At 41.7% G+C, this 21260-nt stretch overlaps 1 protein-coding gene across 6 annotated transcripts in view; it reads right to left on the reverse strand.

Annotated features, from left to right (window-relative positions):
* Positions 1-21260, reverse strand: part of ccdc117 (coiled-coil domain containing 117) — a 110116-nt gene that overhangs the window by 34311 nt on the left and 54545 nt on the right. For 5 of the 6 annotated variants that reach the window (XM_063034190.1, XM_063034189.1, XM_063034191.1 and 2 more), the window contains 3 exons: positions 19419-19667; positions 8335-8472; positions 532-7512 (listed from right to left, as the gene is read on the reverse strand). In XM_063034190.1, coding sequence (XP_062890260.1) covers positions 7305-7512; positions 8335-8472; positions 19419-19667 — 595 coding nt within the window. In that variant the 3' untranslated portion in view covers positions 532-7304. Of the gene's footprint in view, positions 1-531; positions 7513-8334; positions 8473-19418; positions 19668-21260 lie in introns of those variants that run through there. The other variant, XM_063034188.1, reaches the window with a different exon arrangement.

Raw genomic sequence — 21260 nt, forward strand, 5'->3', positions numbered from 1 at the left:
TTTCAGAAGGCCTTTGACAAGGTGCCACATGAGGCTGCTTAACAAGAGGCCATGGTATTACAGAAAATTTACAAGCATGGACAGAGCATTGGCTGATAGGCAGGAGGCAAAGAGTCGGAATAAAGGGAGAATTTTCTGATTGGCTGCCAGTGACTAGTGGTGTTCCACATGAACCGCTTCTCTTTACGTTGTACATCAGTGATATGATTGACAGAATTGATAGCTTTGTGGCCAAGTTTGCAGACAATACGAAAATTGGTGGAAGGGCAGTTAATGTTGGGGAAGCAGGGAGACCGCAGAAGGATTGAGCAAATTGGGCAAAAAAGTGGATTAGTCATGATGAAATGGCACAGCAGACTCGATTGGCCAAATAGCCTAATTCTCTTCTATGTCGTATGCACTTAATGACATCTAAAATTTGATCTTTTCTACTGACACACAAATGCAAAAGACAAAAAATAAACATCTAAAACAAAATTTATAGTAAAAATCTAGGGTGCCTAAGACTTTTGCAGAGTCTTGCCCCTCAAGAGTACAAATTCTAATGTATTTCAGTGAGGCTAATCACACAAAATAAACACCAAATGTGAAGATGAAAGTATATTGGGTATATTATAGATTCAATCCCAGAAAATGCACAATGTAGAATGAAGTAAGTGGAACACAGTGCACTCTATTACTTGGCACTGCCTGATCGACACAGTTTACACTGGCATATCCACTGTGAATAAGAGTCACCACTGATGCACATTCTGGACAGCTAATATCTTTTTTTTAAAACAAATATAGACTCGTATTTTCGAGTTCTGATTTCACTTGACCCAATCCAGTAACTCCATTAGAGCAAATTTAAAGTCAACTGAAATGGCATCTTTGATAATAGTTTGGCAATGTATTTTTAAAACTTTTTGAAAAGGGCCATGTTGACAGGATGAATGATTCGTACAGGTCATCTATTCACGTACTTCTGCTGCAACCCAAGAAAAACTTACACAACACAGCCTTGAACATTAGTAGCCACGTATAAACTTCAGAGAGATCGCAAACAAATCTGCAATAAAATTCTGTTGTGACCACAGTGAAACAATTTATGATCACTTGTGGGCTAAAGTTAACAAATGTACCAAATCCAAAGTCAGCCATTTCAAACCTCATGCAACTTTCTTTATTCTAGTTGATGGACCCGCTTCTGACATTTTTCTGTTAATTAATTTCAATTTGATCATGGGGTTGACAGGGTCACCTTCAAAGACCAACACAGCAGTTTAAAAAGATAACTGGAATCTCAATTCTAGAAACTGGAAGTAATTAGTCAAGCCACAAATAGATGCACATCAACATCATTGATATGGGGCATAGTTTTATAGAAACTACTTTTTCCTCCCTGAAAGGATAGAATGTGGAATCCTGTATCTATCATAACCCGTAAGTAGTTACTATTTTAATCAGGGTAATCTTATGGACCAAGGGAATACATGAGCAAGAATATGGTAGATTAGAGTGAACAATTATTCAGTAACATCTAGTAGCAAAATATTATGAAAGGAGAAAGTCTGGGAGGGAAATTAGCCAACTATAGACAGAATAAAATTTCAGGCAGCAACAGTAAAATAGCAGTAACACTAATTACTACTTCAGAATTTGCTAGTAAACTAGTCAGATGAGAAATGCCATTAACAGATGAGACAGACAAATTTGAAAGAAAACATTAAATACACTAATCAAACATAGGGGATAAAGTCTGTACTTGGTTCCGGTTTAAGACGGCACTACCGAAGATGTGTGACAGCTTACTATAAATTATAAGGCAAGAAAATCGACTAAAAACACTACATTTAACATTTTTCGTGAAACAAATTGTGGTGAACTATCGCTGCAGACAGCGAGAAAGCAGGTGGAGGCGAGGTTGGTTTGGGGAATGAGCCGTGCTGAGCATCGCGAGGTGCATCATGTTTGGGCTGCTGGTTCTTTGACAGAGTTGGTAGTATCGCTTCTGGAGATGGAGTGAGCATTTTGGCGAGGAGTCAATGCGAAGTTTCGATGTCCGTCCACCTAATCTGGGTGCCAGGTCGGATCGCACCCAGCACTGAACCAATTTGGTGAGGTAAAGAATGACTTCGGGCAAGGCAGCCCAGGTGTATTGGGGCGCCTGGATTCGGGTCACAAAATGCGGCACTATTTGGTGTTAGGACAATTTAAATGTCGGCGCAGGTAGACTGGAAGCTCGAGTGTAGATATGGAAGGGACGGTTGGGCTGATTTCACTCATTCTCTCGTGAATGCTCATTCCTTTCTTTGCTGCCAAAAGACTGAACTGACCCGGCTGCTCTGCCCCGCTGGTGTAAAAAAATTAGGGACCGAGACTTGGCATGAGTCTACTCAAGCTGCTCCGGGAGCAGACCTGGGACTCGGTCTGGTTTGGAATGCTGTTGGCTTGTTTTTACTGTTTGCATGATCTGTTTTTCCCCTCTTTTTCTCTCTATGCAGTGGTTTTTGCTCTCTTTTGTTTTTTTAAAGTTGAATTATTCGAGTCTCTTGCTTTGTGACTGCCTACAAGTAGACAAATTTCAAGGTGTATAATTTATACATTTTTTTTCCTTTTTAAAATATTTTTTCAGACATCCCACCCTGCAAAAACTCATTTCAGGGAGGTAGCACCATCAATTTGCGGGAGACTCCCGGAACTTCCAGGAGAGGTGTGGGATATCTGCAATAGAGTAGCTCCTTAGCAGCTAGCCAGCTAGTTTAAGTAACGTTAGCTATGCTAATAAACGAATGACACCAGTTAAACTCACCTCAATATGTCTTTTACAGTCTTAACCCACCATGGGCAATAGAAAAGTCACTGTTGCAAACAGTGCAGCGAGCAACACTGTCATTATTTTTGACCCCTATTAGGCGGGGTACACTTTAGTGTAGTCTGGGGTGAAGTACGTTTTATATTTTCTTTTTTTGGAACACTCTGCCATGGTGCTCGCTCGCGCTCTCGCTCTTTCTCGTGCTCTCTCTCTTGCTCTCAAAAAATCGAATTCCAGGATATTGTATATAATTTGCAGGCATCAGGGAGCCACTATCAATATGCGGGAGACTCCCAGAACTTCCTGGAGAGGTGGGATGTCTGTTTTTTCTACCCGACCCCATTTCTACATTCTTTGATAATAAATGTGCTTTGAATCTTTGACTACTTGAAGGGGCATTGCAGAGTCAATATTACACAAATTTACTACATAGTTGGAAAAAGGTGCACATCTTAATGGAATTGATTCTTTACAGAAAGTAGGGTAGGAGAACATGAAAATGTCATCATTTTGGTGCCAAATTCATCTGCGATCCTTTATTTTCTTGGCTCCTCTGCCCCCATCTCAAGAATAGCATTAGCAACTAATAGCCACTACTGTCCAGAGGCTCCCACAGCTATTAAATACATCTCCTCCCACCCTGCTTCTCACAAGGCCTCAATTTCAGCTCTAGTGCATCTATTTGAATGACAATGAACCGTTGCAGACCAGTGGTTCTAAGTAGTTTACTCTTCTCCTTGTCCATTCAAGATTGTTTAATGTCATTTCCTGTACACAAGTGTAAAAGAGACCTAAATAATTGGTACTTCAGATCCAAAACACAAAACACAATTTCAAAAAACACAATAAATACAGAAGATAGCTTATATACATAGATCGATTGTACGTCCATAAAGTGACACTAGGCCGTACATAGGGTGACAAGAAATAATAAAGTAGTGATTGGAGTCATTAAGAGAAGCTGTCAATCAGCCTTACTGCTGGGGGAAAGTTTTAAGTCTGGTAGTTCCGGTGTGGATGCAACGTGGTCTTCTTCCTGATGGATGTAGGGCAAAACAGTCCATGAGCAAGGTGGGATCCTTCATGATGCTACTGACTCTTTTTCAGCACCTTCCTCTGTGTGTGTGTGTGTGTGTGTGTGTGTGTATATATATATATATATGTAATGTATATCCTTGATGGCGAGTAGGCTGGGCCAGTGATGCTTTGCACCCTCCACCACAGCTGACAGACTCTCAGCCATATTTGTTCCATTTCCTACAATTGTGCATGAAACACTTTGCAAAATGGATGTTTTCTCTCCTCCTCATCCCGCAGCCTCTACATTCAACTGATCTGCTATAATTTTTGGCACCTTGAATTAAATGCCACCACCAGATAGCATGCCCTCTACTCCCAGCATTTCAAAGGGAACTCTCCATTAATACCTTGCAGGTTTAGTTTCACTTTCACTGATATCTATTCCCTTTCTCACAGCATCTACGCAGGCAATCCATTATCCAACCTGCCTCCATCTCTCAACTCCACCCCTCCCCTAGCTCATCCGGCCCATCATTCACTGCTCCTCATTCCATCAAATACTTCGGGCTCCTGCCTCACCACTCCCTTTCTCCTCTTTATACTGGCCATCTCACCTCTCCACTTAGTCCTGATACAGGATTTCAACCCAAAACATAGACAATATCTTCCCACTCCCAACAGGTGCTGCTCAAGTAGCAGCTTGTTTAGAGCTTCATAATTCCTGAGACAGAAATTACCCTCCTCTCCATTCAGTGAGGCCCTGGTTCCTGAACTCCATTTCATCTTACCTGTAATTTTTTTTTTATTTGATGTAACACTGCATTATAAATGTGAATTAACATTGTTATTAGTAATAGAACATTTAACAGTTTTAAAAATCTGTCGATGTCTCCTAAATTCCAAGGATACCAGATTATAGGTTTCACTATATACTGCTTAGGGAAATGCAACATCTTCCCATCAAGATTTGAAGTATTGCCAAGATTACCCAGCACGAGTGAATCAAATTACTCTGGTCAATAGATGGTGCCAAGTTGTGATATCTGTTGAGGTCATGGCTCAGACTTAGTTGTTTTTGTTCATTTGTAAAGATGGCTTTGGGTCCATTGATGAGGGGAGTTAGATTTCAGGGGAAATATATGGAGAGTCAGGGGCAGGAGCTGGTGTCCAGATCAGAGCATTCCATGGTAGAAGGCTAGTATACCTGCAGGCGGATGTAGGGTTGGGCAGGCGGATGTAGGGTTGGGCAGGCTCTGTGGACGAGGGCGAGAACCCCCCCTCCCCCCAAGGATTAGAGGTCTTTGCGAGTCTGGAATTCATGGCCTGGAGTTTAAAGTCCATAAGTTAGTAAGGCTTGGGGTTAACACCAAAGGTTGAAGACTGAAGCCAGTGAGTCTGGAAGTCAAGGACCAATGGTTGAAGCCCCTAGGACAGCGCGTCCAGAAGTTGGAGGCCCAATGTCTGTATGTCCAAGCTGGGGACTGAAAGTTGGAGGCTTGTTTTATTATTGTTTTATTTGTACTATTGTTGTTGTTGTTCTGTAGTTCTGCACATCGTGGGCATGCTACGTTGGCACCAGGATGAGTGGTGACACTTATAGCTGTCCCAACATATCCTCAGGATGTATTGGTCATTAACGCAGATGATGCATTTTACCGCAAGTTTCAATGTACATTTGATAAATAAACTAATCTGAATCAATACTTTGTAGGGAACCAAATCCTGGGTTACTCACAGTCATTTTTAAAAATCTCCAAAACAAGTACAAAGAGCAAAACAAAACGGCCAAACTATTTTCAACATCCATCCACATGCCTGAGCTGACCAGTTATATTACGATAAGCAGGATGATTCTACCAAGGGCAGGTTGGTCTCCAGCTGATTGGATTTGCAAGCACTAGCTCTATTCTTGAATGGCTTTGACAGTCACAGAAGTCTACACAAGGATCACAGGTATCCAATACCCAATGAAACAGCCCAGCATCTCAGACCTGCTTTATGCCAACCAAAGTCAGCTCCGTACTAACAGCTTGAATGTTGATCGATAATTTGTTGTGAATCTGGTTTACACTTTTTCCATAAGCAATGTTTGGGTGTGGGAGAAATCAGTGAAAGCAAACACAGGGATGCTTAAAATGTAACAAAAATGCAAAAGCTAGGATATCATTGCTGAATCCAAAGCTATAACCAAAGCTCAACTCGGCTTCAGATAACAAACATTTCAAATCCATCTTAAGAATTTTTTTAAGAAGTGATGCACAAAGACTGGAAGGTTCTGCAAACCTGTAGAAAACTCAGAGGTGCAGCTGAAGCCCTTATTGGATTGACTGAATACCAATCAGACGATAGGTTCTCAGCTGGTGGCCAATCTTCCAGTAAGGAATGCACAATTGATAATAATTTGAGGAGGATCTGCTAGCAAATGATTAGAAAATTTACCCCAATGTTACAGAGAGGTATTATTTGAAACAGGTTTATTCTTCTTCCTGTATTACTGGAGAATGATAGGGAGAAGAAGAGGAAGAAGAAAGGGCGTAAGAGTGAGAAGAAATGCAGGATGGGCAAGGGTGGTATGATCCAATGAAAAATTTCAAGAGCAAAATTTTTTCCAAGACCATTCCAAGAACCCCAAAAAGCTTTACAAAAAATGCAAAATACACGTATGACACCTCAGAAAGGACCGCAACTTTCTACAAAGATCAGAACCTTTAAAAATAGAGAGATAAATAGGATCCACCATGAGCAATTCCTCATTGTCTGCTAACACTACATTAGGGTATATGAGCTCAGGCTCAATACTCCCACAGCATTGCTACCTTAAGTATCAGGCATTTTAGTTTTTTTCCTCCCCAAAGCAAGTACAAGTAACAAGAAGAGATTTTAAGTACAAGATTTAGTTTCCTTTTTTTAATTCAATTCCCCAGCTATTTAGTTTTCTCTTCATTTGTTATAGTGCAAGAAAAGCTATTCTTTATCTTAAGCTCAATAACAAAAGTTCGTATTAAAAACTTTTCCAGCCAAGAGTGAAATAATGCTTCAATGAACATCCATATAGCATAAAATTCTTTTGTATACTCCTTGGAATGCTTCTACTAGTTCCCTATCTCTTCATGTATTACATAACAAATAGCATTTCAAGAGCATTATAAATTACGGCACTTACTTTCTCAAAACTAACCACAAGTATTTATTTGACACTGGACAGCCTATGGCTGATTATCCCAGATCAGAGATCAAAGATAAACTGGGTGCAACAGGAACAGACTTTAAAAATATATAAAGAATATCCATGTGCAGTACAGACACTATATAGACTGCAGCAATGACTAGTTTCAGTGTTTGGTTTATGCAAGAACAGTTGGGCCATCAAAACCTTAATGTCACTTAAAACTTTTAAAACTTCAACAAAATACTCCATTCCCTGCTGATGGAGAATCTCTGCAAGTTACAATGCTTTTACCCCACAGATCTGTGCTGCAAGCTGTGTCTAAAGCTCCATGTCCTCTTCAAGTGTGTTGGTTTGATTCATATCACCGCACATTAAGGATGAATCCAGTTTTGTGCTCTTGTATACATCAGGATCACATTGTAGCTCCCTATGCTTGGACTTCCTTTGCTCTGTTAATGCCGCAAGTTTATCTGAAAGAGGTTCACATGGGGGTCTCCAAAGAACAAGTTCCATGCATGGACGATTCCTAAGATTGCAAGAAAGGAAAAAAAATTATTAGAGGGTTCAGGGACAACTTATAGAGTAGGTTAAAGCACAGTAACAAGAATCTACATGGTTAGTTAAAAGAGGACCAATCTGATCAAAAACAATGAATGAGAATTTTCTAGTTGGCAAGCTATAACTAAAGATTAGTGCTGGGGCCCTGACTATTTGCAATCTGTATTATGACTTGCAGATGAAGAGACTCTATGTATTGTATCCATATCTGCTGATAACATGTCAATTTAATTTGCCCATTGTCCATGAAGATTAAATTTGTCAACAATTATTGCATTATCCTTGCTACAATTTCCCTTTCTTCATGATTGCTATCACCCAATAGTGCAACCCTGATTAGCAGGCCTATGTTCTAAACCCTCCAATAATTCATTTATTTATTTTCTCATCTCCGAGCAAACTCATTCAACTTTCCTGAGCCAAGATTTCTTACTTTTGGAAATATGGCTGTATGGAGGACACAGATATTTGTAAAAAGGGGCATGGACTATACCAACGGGGAAATAAAGATGGAACACATTACAGAAGATTCAATTTTTTTTGGCCCTTTAACTGCCACATTACTTCTCCCACCCTACTCATCTTTCTACCTTCGGCTTTCTGCAGTTATACTGTAGAGGCCCAAAACAAGTTTGAGAGATAGCACTCATTCTTGAATTTATTATAATTTGCTTTTTCAGAATCAGAAATAACTATTTTTGCTCATATAAAATCATACACCTGTGATAATCCCCTATCATTAGACTGTCTATTAGTAACAAACTACACTTCTTTCTGATGTCATACTTACAGGGATTCCATTATTGTACGAGGCAAAACTTCTTCCAAACCATGTTTCAGTTCTTCTCGGAGAGAATCAGACAAGACCAGCACTGGCATATCTGAAATCTCAACTGCGTCAGTTTCTGGATCATCCCTTGTAACCAGCCTGTGAAATTTAAATATAGTATAAGGAGTAAACAACAAATTGGTTCATATTTGTCTGCTGAGCAACAATTCAACCCATCACTTCAACAGGTACTCCTGTTTGAGTACTGTTGGGGGGGACAGCTTACCCGGGGGAAGCGACAGTGGCCGTGCCTCCGGCACAGAGTCTGGCCCTGTAGCTCAGAAGGGTAGGGCAAGGAAGAGGAGGGCAGTTGTGATAGGGGACTCGATAGTAAGGGGGTCAGATAGGCGATTCTGTGGACGCAGTCCAGAGACCCGGATAGTAGTTTGCCTCCCTGGTGCCAGGGTCTGGGATATTTCTGATCGTGTCCAAGATATCCTGAAGTGGGAGGGTGAGGAGCCAGAGGTCATGGTACATATAGGTACCAATGACATAGGTAGGAAAAGGGATGAGGTCCTGAAAGGAGAATATAGGGAGCTAGGAAGGGAGTTGAGAAAAAGGACCGCAAAGGTAGTAATCTCGGGATTACTGCCTGTGCCACGCGACAGTGAGAGTAGGAATGCGATGAGGTGGAGGATAAATGCGTGGCTGAGGGATTGGAGCAGGGGGCAGGGATTCAAGTTTTTGGATCATTGGGACCTCTTTTGGCGCAGGCGTGACCTGTACAAAAAGGACAGGTTACACTTGAATCCTAGAGGGACCAATATCCTGGCAGGGAGATTAGCGGGGGCTACTGAGGTGACTTTAAACTAGAATGGTTGGGGGGTGGGAATCAAATTAAAGAGGCTAGGCGTGAGGAGGTTAGTTCACGACAGTGGGATGGGAACCAGTGCAGGGAGACAGAGGGGTGTAAAGTGAGGGTAGAAGCAAAAAGTACTAAGGAGAAAAGTAAAAGTGGCAGGCCGACAAATCCAGGGCAAGCATTAAAAAGGGCCACTTTTCAACATAATTGTATAAGGGCTATGAGAGTTGTAAAAGAGCGCCTGAAGGCTTTATGTGTCAATGCAAGGAGCATTCGTAATAAGGTGGATGAATTGAAAGTGCAGATTGTTATTAATGATTATGATATAGTTGGGATCACAGAGACGTGGCTCCAGGGTGACCAGGGATGGGAGCTCAACGTTCAGGGATATTCAATATTCAGGAGGGATAGACATGAAGGAAGGGGAGGTGGGGTGGCGTTGCTGGTTAAAGAAGAGATTAACGCAATAGAAAGGAAAGACATAAGCCGGGAAGATGTGGAATCGATATGGGTAGAGCTGCGTAACACTAAGGGGCAGAAGACGCTGGTGGGAGTTGTGTACAGGTCACCTAACAGTAGTAGTGAGGTCGGAGATGGTATTAAACAGGAAATTAGAAATGTGTGCAATAAAGGAACAGCAGTTATAATGGGTGACTTCAATCTACATGTAGACTGGGTGAACCAAATTGGTAAAGGTGCTGAGGAAGAGGATTTCTTGGAATGTATGCAGGATGGTTTTTTGAACCAACATGTCGAGGAACCAACTAAGTTCTATTCTGGCTATTCTGGACTGGGTTTTGAGCAATGAGGAAGGGTTAATTAGCAATCTTGTCGTGAGAGGCCCCTTGGGTAAGAGTGACCATAATATGGTGGAATTCTTCATTAAGATGGAGAGTGACATAGTTAATTCAGAAACAAAGGTTCTGAACTTAAAGAGGGGTAACTTTGAAGGTATGAGACATGAATTAGCTAAGATAGACTGGCAAATGACACTTAAAGGATTGACGGTGGATATGCAATGGCAAGCATTTAAAGGTTGCATGGATGAACTACAACAATTGTTCATCCCAGTTTGGCAAAAGAATAAATCAAGGAAGGTAGTGCACCCGTGGCTGACAAGAGAAATTAGAGATAGTATCAATTCCAAAGAAGTAGCATACAAATTAGCCAGAGAAAGTGGCTCACCTGAGGACTGGGAGAAATTCAGAGTTCAGCAGAGGAGGACAAAGGGCTTAATTAGGAAGGGGAAAAAAGATTATGAGAGAAAACTGGCAGGGAACATAAAAACGGACTGTAAAAGCTTTTATAGATATGTAAAAAGGAAAAGACTGGTAAAGACAAATGTAGGTCCCCTGCAGACAGAAACAGGTGAATTGATTATGGAGAGCAAGGACATGGCAGACCAATTGAATAATTACTTTGGTTCTGTCTTCACTAAGGAGGACATAAATAATCTTCCAGAAATAGTAAGGGACAGAGGGTCCAGTGAGATGGAGGAACTGAGCGAAATACAAGTTAGTAGGGAAGTGGTGTTAGGTAAACTGAAGGGATTGAAGGCAGATAAATCCCCAGGGCCAGATGGTCTGCATCCTAGAGTGCTTAAGGAAGTAGCCCAAGAAATAGTGGATACATTAGTGATAATTTTTCAAAACTCGTTAGATTCTGGACTAGTTCCTGAGGATTGGAGGGTGGCTAATGTAACCCCACTTTTTAAAAAAGGAGGGAGAGAGAAACTGGGGAATTATAGACCGGTTAGCCTAACGTCAGTGGTGGGGAAACTGCTGGAGTCAGTTATCAAGGATGTGATAACAGCACATTTGGAAAGCGGTGAAATGATCGGACGAAGTCAGCATGGATTTGTGAAAGGCAAATCATGTCTGACGAATCTCATAGAATTTTTTGAGGATGTAACTAGTAGAGTGGATAGGGGAGAACCAGTGGATGTGGTATATTTGGATTTTCAAAAGGCTTTTGACAAGGTCCCACACAGGAGATTAGTGTGTAAACTTAAAGCACACGGTATTGGGGGTAAGGTATTGGTGTGGGTGGAGAATTAGTTAGCAGACAGGAAGCAAAGAGTGGGAATAAACGGGACCTTTTCAGAATGGCAGGCGGTGACTAGTGGGGTACCGCAAGGCTCAGTGCTGGGACCCCAGTTGTTTACAATATATATTAATGACTTGGATGAGGGAATTAAATGCAGCATCTCCAAGTTTGCGGATGACACGAAGCTGGGTGGCAGTGTTAGCAGTGAGGAGGATGCTAAGAGGATGCAGGGTGACTTGGATAGGTTGGGTGAGTGGGCAAATTCATGGCAGATGCAATTTAATGTGGATAAATGTGAAGTTATCCACTTTGGTGGCAAAAATAGGAAAACAGATTATTATCTGAATGGTGGCCAATTAGGAAAAGGGGAGGTGCAACGAGACCTGGGTGTCATTATACACCAGTCATTGAAAGTGGGCATGCAGGTACAGCAGGCGGTGAAAAAGGCGAATGGTATGCTGGCATTTATAGCGAGAGGATTTGAGTACAGGAGCAGGGAGGTACTACTGCAGTTGTACAAGGCCTTGGTGAGACCACATCTGGAGTATTGTGTGCAGTTTTGGTCCCCTAATCTGAGGAAAGACATCTTTGCCATAGAGGGAGTACAAAGAAGGTTCACCAGATTGATTCCTGGGATGGCAGGACTTTCATATGAAGAAAGACTGGATGAACTGGGCTTGTACTTGTTGGAATTTAGAAGATTGAGGGGGGATCTGATTGAAACGTATAAGATCCTAAAGGGATTGGACAGGCTAGATGCAGGAAGATTGTTCCCGATGTTGGGGAAGTCCAGAACGAGGGGTCACAGCTTGAGGATAGAGGGGAAGCCTTTTAGGACCGAGATTAGGAAAAACTTCTTCACACAGAGAGTGGTGAATCTGTGGAATTCTCTGCCACAGGAAACAGTTGAGGCCAGTTCATTGGCTATATTTAAGAGGGAGTTAGATATGGCCCTTGTGGCTACGGGGGTCAGTGGGTATGGAGGGAAGGCTGGGGCGGGGTTCTGAGTTGGATGATCAGCCATGATCATAATAAATGGCGGTGCAGGCTCGAAGGGCCGAATGGCCTACTCCTGCACCTATTTTCTATGTTTCTATGTTTCTAGGAAATGGAATTCTGCAGTTCCTAAAACAGAATTCAAGGACACGCTAGCAACTAAATCCTAAATGTTTAATCCATGCATATAATTTCTCCTCTCACCAATTCCTTTTTCAAGCCCTGTCAAGTCTTAAACCTGTTTAAAAAATGGGATTTTCAGAGGTAATATGATAGTCTCCAATGTCAATTTCTTTAACTCGAAAGCAGTTGTTGTCTTCAGGGTCTCCAAGATTATTTTCTTCCTGCCCCACAAAAGTAACATATATTTTGACTTTTCCTGATAGACATTTCAAAAAGTTACATCAAAATCAACACAACATCAGCATCAGGCAAAGCCATTATTTACAGCTCAAGTTCAAATTCAGTTTATTGCCATTCAACCCTACACATGTGGCACTGCCAAACGATCAACCCTCTCTCTGGACCAAGGTGCACAACACAAATATTATCACAAATAAACTAACAGATAATAAGGTGCATTTATGACAAAAGTTAAAAAGTAAACAGTATAATGTCACTCATGCTTCATATGTGCTGAAACCTGGATAATGGCAGGGAGTTTAGTAGCCCTATGACCTGAGGTAAGAAGCTGTCTTCCATTCTAACAGTTCTTGTCTTGATGCTACGGTACCTCCTGCCTGATCGTAGGGTGTCAAAGAGATGGTTAGACAGATGGGAGGGGTCACTGACAATGCCAAGGGCTGTCCCTGTCCATGCAGTCAGTGCTTTTGATAAATATCTCTGATGATAGTAGAGAGACCCTGATTATCCTCTCAACAGTCCTTGCAATCCTTTGTATGGTTCAATCCTTTGCCAGGTTCAATCGTTAGGCATTAATATCGTAGTAAAATGGATTCAATAGTGGCTGGATGGGAGACGCCAGAGAGTAGTGGTGGATAACTGTGTGCCAGATTGGAGGACGGTGTGTAGCGGTGTGCCTCAGGGATCTGTACTGGGTCCAATGTTGTTTGTCATATATATTAATGATTTGGATGATGGGGTGGTAAATTGGATTAGTAAGTATGCAGATGATACTAAGATAAGTAGCATTGTGGATAATGAAGTAGGTTTTCAAAGCTTGCAGAGAGATTTAGGCCAGCTAGAAGAGTGGGCTGGAAGATGGCAGATGGAGTTTAATGCTGAAAAATGTGAGGTGCTACATTTTGGTACGACTAATCAAAATAGGACATACATGGTAAACAGTAGGGCACTGAAGAATGCTGTAGAACAGAGGGATCTAGGAATAATGGTGCATAGTTCCTTGAAGGTAGAATCTCATGTGGATAGGGTGGTGAAGAAAGCTTTTGGTATCCTGGCCTTTATTAATCAGAGCATTGAGTATAGGAGTTGGGATGTAATGTTGAAATTGTACAAGGCATTGGTAAGGCCAAATTTGGAGTATTGTGTAGAGTTCTGGTCACCGAATTATAGGAAAGATGTCAATAAAATTGAGAGTACAGAGAAGATTTACCAAAATGTTGCCTGGGTTTCATCTCCTAAGTTACAGAGAAGGTTGAACAAGTTAGGTCTTTATTCTCTGGAGTGTAGAAGGTTGAGGGGGGACTTGATAGAGGTGTTTAAAATTATGAGGGGGGATTGATAGAGTTTACGTGGATAGGCTTTTTCCATTGAGAATGGGGGAGATTCAAACAAGAGGACATAAGTTGAGAGTTAAAGGGCAAAAGTTTAGGGGTAACATGAGGGGGAACTTCTTTTCTTAGAGAGTGGTAGCTGTGTGGAACGAGCTTCCAGCAGAAGTGGTTGAGGCAGGTTCGATGTTGTCGTTTAAAGTTAAATTGGATAGATATATGGACAGGAAAGGAATGGAAGGTTATGGGCCGAGTGCAGGTCGGTGGGACTAGGTGAGAGTAAGAGTTCGGCATGGACTAGAAGGGCTGAGATGGCCTGTTTCCATGCTGTAATTGTTATATGGTTATATGGAGATGAAGTCTAATGCTGTGCAATTCCCATACCAGACGGTGATGCGGCTGCTCAGGATTCTCGATGATGCTCCTGTAAAAACTGGTAGAATGGTGGGGCTGGGAGGCTCCACTCACCTCGGTCTCCTCAGGAAGTGGAGATGCTGCTGTGCTTTATTAACCAAATGCACAGAGGTGTTGAAGGACTAGCTGAGATTGTTCGTTATGTTCACTCCCAGAAAAATAGTGTTCCTAACTCTCTTGATGGAGGAGCCATTTATGTGTAGTGAGGAATGGTTAGCCGCACCTCCCTAAAGCTCACAATTATCTCTTTGATTTTGTTAATGTTGAGACTCTAGTTGTGCTCGCACTATTCTACTAGCTGATGTACCTCCTCTCTCCATACTGTCTTGTCGTCATTGTTGATGGGGCCAACCACTGTTTTATCATCAGCGAACTTAATGACTCGGTTCAAACTGAATCTAGCAGTGCAGTCAAGTGTTAGCAGCATGAATGACAGTGGGCTGAGCCAGCAGCCCTCGGGGGCACTGGTGCTCAGCATGCTGGAGCTACAGATGATACTAACATGGACTGACTGTGGCCTTTCTGTTGAGAAGACCAAGATCCAGTTGCAGAGAGGGGTGTTGAGACTCAACGAGGACAGTTTATCCTTCTAAGGGATAATCATAATAAATACCAAGCTGAAGTCAATAAGCAGCAGCCTGGCGTAAGAAGCACCATTTTCCAGGTGGGACAGGATAGAGTGGAGTGCAGCGGCTATGGCTTCATCAGAAGACTAATTTGAGCAATAAGCCAACTGGAAAGGGTCCAATGTATTAGGAAGATGGGATTTAAAGTGACCATAACCAGCCGCACTAAGCACTATATTACTGCTGAGGTCAGTGTCACTGGATGGTTGTCATTGAGGTAGGTTACTATTGTCCTCTTGGGCACCTGAGGTGGCTGCTTCGAAGCCTGTGGGGACAGCGGACTCTTTCAAAGAGTTGCTGAAGTTGTCTGTTAACTGCACTACACAGCTCCTCATCACTCAACCAGGTATGTTATCAAGCCCCGCACCTTTAGGTGGGTTGACCCTGCTAGAGTCTTTCTCACATTAGCTGCAGCCAGACTAGAGTGCCTCTCTCGGGGGGTGGGGGAGCCTTCCTCACTGGCGCATCATACTGTGCAACAACTCAAGTGTAAAAGACATTCAGCCTATCAGGATGAGAGGTGTCACTATCATTAATGTGCAGGATGGACTTGTCATCTGTTATGGTCTGAATGCCCTGCCACATGCACCTTGTGTTTCTGGTGTCAAGAAATGGCTGTACAGTATATTCTCTGTGAATAACCCTGTTTTGCCTTCCTGATGGAGTGGGAAAGCACAGCTGACCTGAGAGCCATCTTATTCACTGATCTCTCAGCCATAACCAGACCTCACCTGTCAGCTATGGCTTCTGATAGAATAACAGTGACGTCCCCAAAGCATTTCTGTGTAATAGCCAGTCTCAGATCTCGCATATTCATCGATGTTAATATGATGGTTGTAACTTGCCAACTTCCTGAACATGTTCGGGTCCATATTTTCAACAATCCTGCAATGCTGAGTTTGCTCCTTCTGGCCAGATCTTTCTCTCTCTTTCAACTGGCTTGGCTCATCTAATCAGTGGTCTATGTGTAGGAATTAGCATCAAGGTAAGACCATAAGACAGAGGAGCAGAATTAGGCCATTCTGCCCATCGAGTCCGCTCTGCAATTCCCTCAAGTCTATCATCCCTCCCAATCCCATTCCCCTTTGAGACCCCAATTAATCAAGAATCTATCAACTTCTGCCTCAAATATACCCAATGACTTGGCCTGCACAGCTATGGCAATGAATTCCATATTCACCACCCTGTGCCTAAAGTTACTTTTTTTCTCATCCCCGTTTTAAATGAATGTCCCTCAATTCTGAGGCTGTTTTCTCTGGTCCTAGCCTCCCCCACTATAAGAAACATCTTCTCTAAATCCACTCTATCTAGGCCTTTCAAAATTCTGTAAGCTTTAATGAGATCACACCCCCATCATTTTTCTAAACTCCAGCAAGCAGAGGCTCAGAACCATCAAATACTCCTCACACATGAACCCTTTCACAACTGTGATCATTCTTGTGAACCTCTTCTGGACACTCACCAATGCCAGCACATCTCTTTTTTTTTAAGGGGCCCAAACTGCTCAAGTTCAATCTGACCAAAGCTTTATAAAGCCTCAGCATTACCTCCTTGCTTTTGTATTCTAGTCCACTCAAAATGAATGCTAACATTGCATTCGCCTTCCATTGCATCGATTCAACCTGCAAGCTAACCCTGTTAGGAATCCTGCACGAGGACACCCAAATTCCTCTGCAACTCTGAATTTTGAATTTTCTCCACATTTAGAAAATAGTCCATGCCTTTATTCATTCTACCAAAGTACATGACCATCCCCTACACTATATTCCACCTGCCACTTCTTTGCCCATTCCCCCAATCTGGCCAATTCTTCTGCAGACACCCTGCTTCCTTAACACTATCTGTCCCTCCTCAACATATCTTTGTATCATCTGCAACCTTAGCCACAAAACCATCAATTCCCCCATCTAAATCACTGACATATAACATGAAAAGAAGTGGCCCCAGCACTGACCTCTGCGACACACCAGTAGTCACTGGCAACCAACCAGAAAAGGCCTGCTTTATTCTCAGTCTATGCCTCCTGCCAGACAGCCAATCTTCTCTCCATACTAGTACATTTCCTGAAATACCACAGGATCTTATCATGTTAAGCAGCCTCATTTGCAACTCCTTGTCAAAGGCCTTCTGGAAATCCAAATAAATAACATCCTCTGACTTGTCTTTATCTATCCTGCTTGTTATGTCCTCAAAGAATTCAGATTTGTCAGATAAGATTTCCCCTTGAGAAAACTATGCTGACTTTGGTGATCTTATCATGCTCCAAGTACCCCAAAACCTCATTCTTAAAAATAGACTCCAACATCTTTTGAACTACTGAAGTCAGGTTAATTGGCTGATATTTTCCTTTCTTCTGCCTCCCTCCCTTCTTAAGGATGGAGTGACATTTGCAATCTTCCAGTCCTCCAGAACCAGTCCAGAATCTAATGCCTCCACAGTCTCTTCAGCTTAGAAGCCTGGGTGTAGTCCATCTGGTCCAGGTGACTTATTAACTTCAGACTTTTCAATTTTCCAAGCACCTTTTCCTTAGTAACAGCAACTTCTTCCTCTTGACACACTCAAATTTCTGACACAAAATATTTATTGAGTTCATCTACTATTTTTTTACCTCCCCATTACTACCTCTCCAGCATCATTTTCCAGCAGTCCCATATCCTCTTTTGCTCTTTATATACTGTATCTGAAAAACTTATTGTGCTCTCATTTGTATTATTGGCTAGCTTACCTTCATATTTCATCTTTTATCTCCTTATGACTTTTTAGTTGCCTTTTTTTTTAAAAAGCTTCCCAATCCACTACCTTCGCACTAATTTTTGCAATATTATATGTCTTCTCTTTTGCTTTCATGCTGCTTTTCATTTCAGCAGCTGCCTCATCTTCCCATATTACATTACTTCTTCGGGATGTATTTGCCCTATGCCTTCCAAAACTCCCCCAGAAACGCCAGCCATTGCTGTTCTGTCGTCATCCCTGCTGGTGTCCCCTTCCAATTAACTTTGGCTAGCTCCTCTCTCATGCCTCTGTAATTCCCTTTACTCCACTATAATAATGATACTTATATCAATTTTAACTTCTTCTGAAAACGCAGAGTGAATTCTAACATATTCTAACATATCACTTAAGGTTCCTTTACCTTAAACTCCCTAATCAAATCTGGGTCATTACATAACACCCAATCCAGAATTGCTTTTCCCTTAGTGGGCTTAATCAGAAGTGGTTCTAAAAAGCTATCTCATAGGCATTTGATAAATTCCCTCTCGTAGGATCTAGAATCAACCTGATTTTGCCAATCTACCTACATAATGAAATCTCCCATGATTATCGCAAAATTATCCTTTTTATATGCCTTTTCTATCTCCCATTGTAATTGGTAGCGCCCACATCCTGGCTACTGTTTGGAGGCCTGTATATAACTCCCTTCAGGATCTTTTTACCTTGCAATTTCTCAACGTTACCCATAAGGATTCTACATCTTCTGATCCTATGTCACCTCTTTCTAAGAATTTGATTTCATTTTTTTTAAACTAATAAAACTACCTCACCTACTCTGCGTACCCAGCTGTTCTTTCAGTACAATGTGTATCCTTGGATGTTAAGCTCCCCTACGATCTTTTTTCAGCCATGACTCAGAGATGCCTACAACATCATACCTGCCAATCTCGAATAGTGCTACAAGATCATCTACCTTATTTCGTATATTGCATACATTCAAATGTAATACCTTCAGTCTTGTATTCATCACCCTTTTTGACTGAGGCCCCTGTTACACTTTAATTCATGTCACCTACTTCAGTTTTGCCCCAACATCTGCCTGTACTTCCTCAAAGTCTCACTACACACTCCTTCTAGCTGCATACCAGCTGCCCCATCCTCAGCCCTATCACTCCATTTCCTATCCCCTTACCAAACTATTTTAAATCCTCCCCCACGGCTCTAACAAAAGTGATCAAAGTATCTGAGATGGGAAGCAGCTTTGTATGCACCAGGAATGCTGGTATAGACCAGGTCTAATGTGTTCTCACCTCTGGTAGCAAAGGCAGAATTTAGGCAATACACTCTATTAGTGTATAACTGCACACACTATCATCAGGTGTTCAAATATACTAGTAAGATTAGCTTTAATTTTGGTCAATTCCCTTATCACACTCCTTCACCATCACTAAAACAATTTTGTGCACCAAACTGTTCTTCAATCAGACCTTTACCTGAAAAAGATTTCAGGAATGCTATTGGGAACTTTCATGGAACTCAAGCCATTGTCTTCATAGAATTGATACTGTACAGATGACAGCAAGTATATGATAGCTCCAGGTTATCAAATTTAATTTCTAAACTTCTCACAGGCAGCAATACTACTTTATGATAAACCACACCAAGGACAAAATGAGTTAATGTGGAAGGTTCTGGCCAGTTACATCCATGTGAAACATGCAGCAGAATACAGAAACTGGATGAACAGATTTCACCTACCGATTTTCAATTTCCTTCAGCTTTTCCAGTCCGATTTGGTTTGGATCAGTTTTCACCTCCATGCAACCCTCTTTGTTCTCAACAGATTCCTGAGAGGTAGATTCATCCTGCCAAGAAGTGGAGGCAACATCAGGTACCCCTTTTCCTTGGGGATATGGAATGTAAGGCCAAGAGGGATATGAAATGTTTCCTGATATTACCAGGCAATCCAGCATCTTTTCCGTTAAACGTTTTTTTTGAGCAGGAGCTCTGTGAGACAAAATATCAATGGGTTATATTATTTAAAGAAGCTTTTATATGGAAACTAAAGATAATCTTAAGAAATTATTTACAAGAGCTACTACCCAAAAGGTGCATGTTACATGGTTAGGCCAAAGTTAACCCTTCATACAGTTTAGTTTTCCAATAAGATGACATGTCTACATACAGCAGTGTTAAATAATCACTGAGGGAGCAGCAGGATCATTGAAATTGATCTCCGTTGTCTAGGGCTGTAAAGGTGTTGAAGGGGAATGCCATGGTGCTAATTCTGAATAAATCATCCCTTTACAAAATCTGGATGAGGTTATGATGAACATAATGACAAGGGAAGAAAATTAGGATGTGGGGTGAAATGGCAAGCAAAAAAAGTTCAACGGCTGCAGATAGCAGCAAGTACTCAGTGGAGATAGACTGAAAATCAATGGACAGAGCAGTTAAACAACCATTCAGAAAATCTTCATAATTTCCAAAAAGGCTCATTTGCAAACTACATAAATTAATGTGGTACACTATACAATCAAACAGGATCCAAAATTGGGCTGATGTATCAATCATTCCCAAGATGGCATGAAGAGATTATTCCTACCCTTAGGATGGAAGGACAGACAAACAAGAAAGTTAGACTTCCCATTCAATCTCTTAATGACCCACAGTGAAAAGGGAGTATGAAATCAAAGCTAACTATGGCTCTCCACTGGAAAATTATGTTTTGGCAATTATTCAAATATAGCTTAGAGAAAATGAATGCTAATCCAATACTTCCGATTAACAGGGTTATCATTAAGAAATAGCAAAGCAGACAAGAGAGGCATTTGTCAATATTAGTTAAAGAAATATAACTATGAGAAGCAGTGAATATTAGGATTAAATTAAAAGCATTGAAGGCCAAAATAGAATACGTTACTCCTCCCATCTGAGGGAGATAGAAAAACAAACATGTTGATATTTCTGACAAAAGCAAAACTGCAAGGACAGTAATAAGATACTTCAATTGCCCTAATGTTAATCAAAATAACACCAGCGTAGAGTTTGTAAAATACCTTCAGAATCAATCTCCAAAAGCCAGAGGAAAACAATTCTGGATTTAACTTTACGGACTGAAGGTGTGCAAGTGAAAAGAGTATTAGTAGAAGACCACCTTTGTGGCAGTGATTACTGTTCAGGTGAATTGAGCAGTTTTGGAAAAAAAGAAAAGGGATAAAACTGGTTAAGTAAAGGCATCCGTTAGTCTTGCGAGACCATGGATCTGAGCCTGGAAGTCTTCACTCTCCAGGGCGCAGGGCTGGGCAAGGTTGAATGAAAGACTGGCAGTTGCCCATGCTGCAAGTCTCCCCTCTCCATGACACCAATGTTGCCCAAGGGAAGGGCATTAGGACCCATACAGCTTGGCACCAGTGTCGTCGCAGAGCAATGTGTGATGAAGTGCCTTGCTCAAGGACACAACACGTTCCCGCGGCTGGGGCTCAAACTTATGACCTTCAGGTCGCTAGTCCAATGCCTTAACCACTTGGCCACATGCCCATGCTTAAAATGGGTAGAAGGCCTCCAATCATGCAGCATATTTTCAAAACTGAAATGGCC

This window comes from Mobula hypostoma, chromosome 27 (genome assembly GCF_963921235.1).
Source record: "Mobula hypostoma chromosome 27, sMobHyp1.1, whole genome shotgun sequence".
NCBI classification, from domain to species: Eukaryota; Metazoa; Chordata; class Chondrichthyes; order Myliobatiformes; family Myliobatidae; genus Mobula; species Mobula hypostoma.